Source organism: Alosa alosa, chromosome 16, assembly GCF_017589495.1.
Source record: "Alosa alosa isolate M-15738 ecotype Scorff River chromosome 16, AALO_Geno_1.1, whole genome shotgun sequence".
NCBI lineage: Eukaryota > Metazoa > Chordata > Actinopteri > Clupeiformes > Clupeidae > Alosa > Alosa alosa.
In genome coordinates this window covers 10,803,598-10,810,980 of record NC_063204.1, presented here as the reverse complement: position 1 = coordinate 10,810,980, position 7,383 = coordinate 10,803,598, and the positions used below count along the sequence as shown (strand labels likewise).

Here is a 7,383-nt window from a genome sequence, read left to right as displayed (position 1 = left end):
TCACAAACTGTTCTCTAGAACCTACGGAAAAAAGTCCTTTGGATGGGCACTGAGCCAATGCAGTCTGATTCATGGCTCCAGGGCCAACAATAATAGCTGTGGTGTTGCAGTAATAGATCTAAGTGTTGAGGAGGCCTTGTGTGGCTGCTAGCTGTTCTGCTTTCTAGTTTCAGCACTCCTACACTCTACACACACACACACACACACACACACAGGTCAGGAAATGGACGCATAGAGAGAGGAACATACAAAGAGAGCCTTTGATCACGTACAGTATTTCCAGAATTGTATTTCAGTTTTTTTCCTAAGAACTTCCTAAGAACTTTCAGTTCATTTCCCAAAGAGCTCCCTCCCATGTTTTCTGAATCAATATGTTGATTGGCAAGGTCAATGTCTTGCTCAGTCCAAAACACTACTGTAGCTTTGCATTCCATTTGAGACAGCAGGAATTTATACAAAGACCAGAGATCGTTTCAGTCCCCTCACTGAATGGACAGCTAGAGGAACGTGAGGGGCAATGTGCTGAATTTGATGAGAAGTGTACTGGGTCACAAGGTGACAGCACCTTGAGTGATTGACAAAGAAACATGAGGTGACGTGAAAGAAAATGTCCGCACACCGGAATAGCTCCCAAACTTTAATCAAAAAATGGCACCGTGAGCTACTCTTTTGTTTCATCTTATCGTATAACTAGTCCTGCACCTGGCGTAAAGATAGGTGGGACAAGTGCACCACAACTCTACCAAACAAAGAAACATGACACACTGAAAATGGCACCTGTGTTTTGAACCGGAATGATCATTTTGATCTTTCACTCACTTGAACACATAGCACGAGGCTCTGGGGCCCTGCTGCTTGTAGTACAGGGCAATGCCATCATCCCCTCCGTGCTCATGGCGCATTCTGTCCACGTCCAGCCTCCAGCCCTGAGTGTTGTATTGGTACACCTCGGAACAGTCCACCTCACGCTGCAGACGGGGGGATATGACGTGCTCCACCCGCTCCTCCAGTAAGTGCTCACACCAGTGGCTGTGGCACACACACACACACACACATACAAACAGACATACATAAACACACACACACACGCACACGTGTACAGTACATAAAGAGAGAGAGAGAGAAACACACACACACACACACACACACACACACACACACACGCACAAACAAGACGGTGAGAAAATGAGCATGCAGGGCCACATTAATTTGCATACACACATACACACACACACACACACGCACACACACACACACACACACACAAACACACACACACACACACACAAAGACACAGTACCTATTATTGTGACTCTATTTAACGGAACACTGAAATAGGCCTGACTGAAGCAGCTGGTCTACTTCAAACATATAGTACTCATAACATGTCTGATAGAAAAACACTGTGTTCAGTTGACCTCAGTTGATTAGGCCTGATTCTGGCCATCATCTAGCACAGGCCCATATGGACCATGTGATGGGTCAGTTAGAGGCTATCAAGGTGATGAGAGGAGTGAAGAAGAGAGGCGCAGACCACTTACCCCATCCCCATGACCAACTGCAGCCCCAGCAAAGACACGATCAGAGCCTTCATGCTGTCACACACACACACACACACAAACACACACACACACACACACAGAGACATACACACACACACACACACACACACACACACACACACACACACACACACACACACACACACACAGACATACACACACAAACACACACAAACACACACACAAACACACACACACACACACACACACACACACACACACACACACACACACAGTATCAAAGTCATTATCAAAGTTATTTGGTCGGGTGTTCATATTACAAAAAATTACTATCTAGACAGGTGGTGAAAGTATTGTCATTGTTCACATCTGTTCAATCTACCTAAATATTAAATCTACTAAATAATATTGAATATATATTGCATATATGCTTTAATTACTAAATTAAAAATCAAAAGCATTCTCAAAAATGACATTAGTTGACATTTCCCAAAACAGCACTAAAATATGACCATGACCCTAATGTTCTTTTTGCCTGTTTTTTTTTTTCTATCCTTGCATTTGTGAACAGCAGATAGTGTACCATCCGGGGTCAAAGTTCACCCGTCGTCTTACTGAAGAAGGACGCTGAACTAATGAGTTACCTGAGTGTCTCTGGGACGATCGCGACCTGGCGTCCGTCACGATACAAACTCTATCCCTGCCGCTTTGTTTATTCCTTCCACCGTCACAACGCAAACTGTATGTTTGCCGCCTCCTTGATGGCTTCTCTTGCCACTAGGTCCTGATAAATATAAATATATATAGCAAGTATCTCCTCTGGGTTGGTTTCAAACTTAGTTTCCAGTCTGTTTCGTTTCCCGCATTTCCCCCTTCTTTCTCTCTTTCTCTCTTTCTCTCACTCTCTGTCTCAGACTCTTCCTGGTGTCTGTGGTATCGTTCTCTCGGCGTGAACCCTCGCTGTCCTCGCGCGTGTGGTGTCCATCCTATGTAGGAGAGGAGACTCTGCGTCTGGCTAGCGCTGTGGCAGTGGTGCTGCAGTCTTATGGGGCAAGTGCCTGGCCAGACTGCAGGTTTTAAACGACTGGGGGGGGATTCCTGCGGTGCCAGTGGCATTTGGGGAGATGGCCATTGGTGGAGAGCCCCTCTCGGCCACAGCTGTGAGGGCAGCCATTAGAGGGTCAGCCTGTGACGGTTACACCCAGCGGCCATCTTACCAAACACTGCCAGGGGTGTGTGTGTGTGTTTGAGAGTGTGGTTGGGGGGGGATGGGGGCATGTTTTAGGGCTGATGGAGAGGTGTGGGTGAGGCCCTAATCCTATAAAGAGGTGCTTTTGGGGGGCAATCAGAGGGGCGTTTATTTAATAAAGTGACTGAAAGAGGGGTGGGCAGGGGGTGTGGTGGGGGCAGTGGTGGACGTTTGGTCCAAGCAAGCACCCTGGATGACTGGGGAGCGTCAGACCGGAATGAAGGGACACACAAACACAGCTGGGGCCACACACACACACACACACACACACACACACACGGGCACACACACGGGCACAAATACACACACACACTCACACACACACACATATACATACTTGTGCACATACACACACACACACACAAACTCACACACACACATCATATACAGCCCAAACAAAGAGAGACACACATCAAATCAATCACAAATGCAAACAGAACTTAGACACACACACACACAGACACACACACAGAGAGAGAGAGAGTGAACCACCACGCACCAGACACACAAATCCACATAAATGAAATGGCACACACAAAAATACACACTCAACTCATGCCTGAGTTCCTAACCTTGAAAAGGCTACAGTGGAAGAAACATAGTTAATTTGGCTACAAGTCCACAAATACTCATGTCTACTGATCTCTTGTTTGTTCTTGCAACCTCATTTCCATCTTCCAGAGGCCAATCTGCATATTTTAGCCTTCGTCTTCCCTGCCTGCAGCTTCAGAACGGGTAACTCAATACATCCTCCCATGGCCCCCTCACAGCGTCTGCGATGCGTCTCAGGTTTCCATGTAATTCATGCAATACACCACAGAACCTGGATCCTGGTCTGCTGCTATCAATTTATGTTTTTTTATCCAAGTGCCAATCTGTAGCCTGCCCCAATCCATCTGCCAACGCTGTATATCTGCATGACTTCCCAGGCTTTTTCCCTCTCACAAGACCGCAAACATAGCAATAACAGGAGCAGGCTAGGTTAAACCTGGAAATTCAACCTCCTAAGGCCGAGCTTGGAAAACGCTCATTTAACCCCAAAGACTGAGCCTGAATAATTTCAGTTTAACCCCAAAAGTGTTACCTCGGATAACAGAGAAAATGTTTAATGTGTTGTTAAATTCACCTTAGGAGGTAATACAGTGTCTTCCATGATGCCACTAAAACAGACGTGTGGTTGCGTTGGTAACTCACAACTCTTTGACACAATGTCCAGCGCTGTGGTGAAGTGTACAGCCCACTCTGTACGTTTGGCCATTGGCAATGTCTGCTGTGTTTCCTTCTCTGTCAGGACAGAGTCTGAGATTGGAGGAGCTGAAATGGCAGATCTTCACAGATCCCTTCTTGATTCACTGTGGGAGGTGACAAGATCCTGACGTCAAGAAATAATCTCTTCACTTCTTCCTTGGAACAGGCAGAATGTCACAATCCCTACTTGGAACAAGTAGTGGCACTGTCTTAAACATTGAGACATAAACATCACCCCATGCAACATTTTTGGCAGCTACTTATCTAAACACAAAGATAAACATAGTGGCTAAGGCTCAGCAGTTTGGCCTGGACGATAATGTCTAATGTAGACACATGATGCTTACAACATAATTGTAAGTGATTTTGTTTAGAAATAGCCCCCACACTTACACTGAACAAAGTCTATCAACACTGTTTTGCCCATCTACCTCACATTGTTATTAATACATTATCATTGCACTGAACTGCCTTGCACTATATTTATATTTAAAGGGACACCAGGCAACGTTTTCGTGTTAATTAATCATCTTCGTAAGTCGGTATATGGTTAAATGACTCATTACGGGGCGAATGAAGGCTCTCTCGCCCGCCCTACTGCCTGTAGGAAGAATATCCCACTTGCAAGTTCGGTGTATCCTACCCGCCGACCGAAGCAGGATCAGTTTACAGCACAGAGGCAGGCTAACGAAGCGCTAGAGATTGTTGCAAACGTGTGTATAATGGCAGAGCCGGTGAAGAAGCAGCGAAAACCCTTGACGGATGATGCAAAGAAAAGGAAAAGAGCTTCAGACCGAGCGAGGGGGAGTTCCGTAAAGAAAGCATCAGGCTTGCCTGGTGTCCCTTTAAATCTTAAATCTCAGTCTATTCTTATATTGCACTATTCCTACCATCTCTTTCAACTGTATATTGTATCTCACCTGATGAGGTGTCCAACCTTGCCATATTCTGCTGCTCTTCAATCCATTTGTACTGTTCTGCTTTGTATTCTTATATGTTTTTTTTATTTTTTATTCTTATATGTTGAGTGAGTATTAAGTGAGTGTTTAGTGTTGCACTTTGAGAGCAAAGATTAGCCGGAGTCAAATTCCTTGTTTGTTTACGCAAATCTGGCCAATAAAGCTGATTCTGATTCTGATTTAGTTCATCATCATCATCGTTATCGTCACCACGACCAGCATCATCGTTATCAACTTCATCATCAGATCTAAACAAAAAGATACAGATAACAAAATATAGGAGCTGAATGGCTACAATGTAATACAATGCACAAAAAACATGTATGTTAATGGAATTATATTTCCACATCACAACAAATGAAATGGAATGCTTACTGGGAATCTACACCGCAACCAAGACATAAGCAAGAGTGAAAGGTAAATTCAGCAATTCACACCGTGATACAATAAATGTGTTTATCTACTGTATGTGTTTTTCACAATGCCACCGTAACACAACAAATATGCTTATCCATGTATTTTTAACAGTGCCACCATGCCACAACAAGGTGTTTTGCACAGTGCCATCGTGACCAAACTTTAAAGAAGTTCCTTATGTGTGTTGCTAATAACTCAGTTAACCTCCTGACCCATGGTGTCTGTGCGATGCCAAGATGTTGACCTTCCTTTGGTAAACCCATCCTTCATCTTTGTTAATCAATCGTTTTTTTAGTATCTAATTCCTAAATGAATTTCCGGTGAATGTCCGAATATTTTTCATGATCATTTAAAGCTTAAATAATTAACTTGAATTATATCAGACACATGAATCTTGACTTAAATCTTAGTGATGGCCAGGTTCAGATTAGTCTTGTCAGAAGTATGAGTCCCATTACTGAGAAATGTAGGTGATATCAGGTATTTCACAAGTGTCTCAGCCCTACACTAGAGTAGGCCTAAAGCATGGCAAAGGTGACACAATGAAGCACACCAACCCCGACACTTTCACAACAGTGCTGTCTTACAGTACATTGAGAAATTGTGTGACCTCAATTTGTCGATATTAATTTGGACTTTAACTTGCTGATTCAAATTTGCTGATCAAAATCAAAAGGCTGACAGGGCATTTAATTGGATTATGGCACGTTGTAAAACTTCAATGAGAGCTCACAGTAAGAGATGTAACACCTAAATGACCATGTTGATGTCACAGACTGACCTGAGGAAATGCTGCACTTTTGTCCAATGAACATGGTTATCAATTAATATTGGTACTCTATACCAGGGGTTCCCAAACTTTTCCAATGACAAGACCCCCCAAATACCACTAGGTTCTGGCCAAGGCCCCCTTATTAAACCCATCAGCAATACTACGGCAAATGCAAAAAAAATATTAAGCTCATCCTCTATCCGTTTAGCCACAAGCACTTTGCAATGGTGAGTACAGCGAAATACAGAAAATTGCATTCAAGGCTTTCTGCTTGATGAGAGCTGTCACTCCATTGCTATTCCCAGTCCCATTCCCAGTCCCATTCCCAGTCCCCGGCCCTGCATGAACACGCTTCCGCACGACGAGACCATTACAGTCCATTTGCCTCAATGTTCTTGTACAAAACTGACTCTACTTTCAAAAAGGTGTCCATTTTAGCACAGCTAGCCAGCTAGGTGAATAGCAGGAGCTCTTGCAGATGTCGGATGGACTTTACCAGGGCTGCACTGACAGTTTACGTGATGATGAAGATGTTTGAATACCAGCCAATCAGAAAGATTATTATGGAAAATATAATGTTCAGATATGTGGCCAATTGTTATAGTGGTATTTTATAATAGGACTATTTTTAAGTTTTTTAATGTATTTATTTGTTGCTTTTACTTTTCCTTGGCAATTTAAACCTCACAGATTCAACATTTTCAAAAAAGTAGGGCATTGATTAAGCAACATATAGTTAATGTCACACTTCAGAGGTGATATAACTGTTATCTGTGTCTTCCAAGAATACCACTAATTTCCTCAGAATAATATAATTTCACTTCTAGGAAATTCTTTTTTTTTTGACAGGAAAAGTCATTCTGTCAGTCAGTCAAAACAGCCATTCTTTCAAATGTAACAATCAAAAAATCCAGTGCTAGGATTTCCTTCTGTAAAGTGTTCCAGTGAACCCTGGAGACTGTCCAGATTCAATATTTGCATTCATCGAGTTCCCAAGATGTCTGTGTCTACTACGTAAGTCATGCAATTTGCATTTTATTTTTAAGAGCTGGATAAATATTTGGCCCTTTAGAATAAACTATGTGAGAGTCTCTATATAGAGATATAGAGATACCTATATAAGAAAACAATGTGGCTATTGTGGCTAACCCCATAGGGCTATTCTGCTAAATGGGATTAATCATCTCTAGGGAACAGACATTTCACATACTTTAT

The 7,383-nt window shown here is 43.0% G+C and overlaps 1 protein-coding gene across 1 annotated transcript in view; it reads right to left on the bottom strand.

Annotated features, from left to right (window-relative positions):
- The window catches only part of sspo (SCO-spondin), a 114,441-nt gene extending 111,836 nt beyond the window's left edge, over positions 1-2,605 (bottom strand). Inside the window, 3 exon segments of the mRNA XM_048266994.1 lie at positions 820-1,029; positions 1,542-1,595; positions 2,168-2,605. Coding sequence (XP_048122951.1) covers positions 820-1,029; positions 1,542-1,594 — 263 coding nt within the window. The 5' untranslated portion in view covers position 1,595; positions 2,168-2,605.
- Between the last annotated feature and the right edge of the window lie 4,778 nt (positions 2,606-7,383).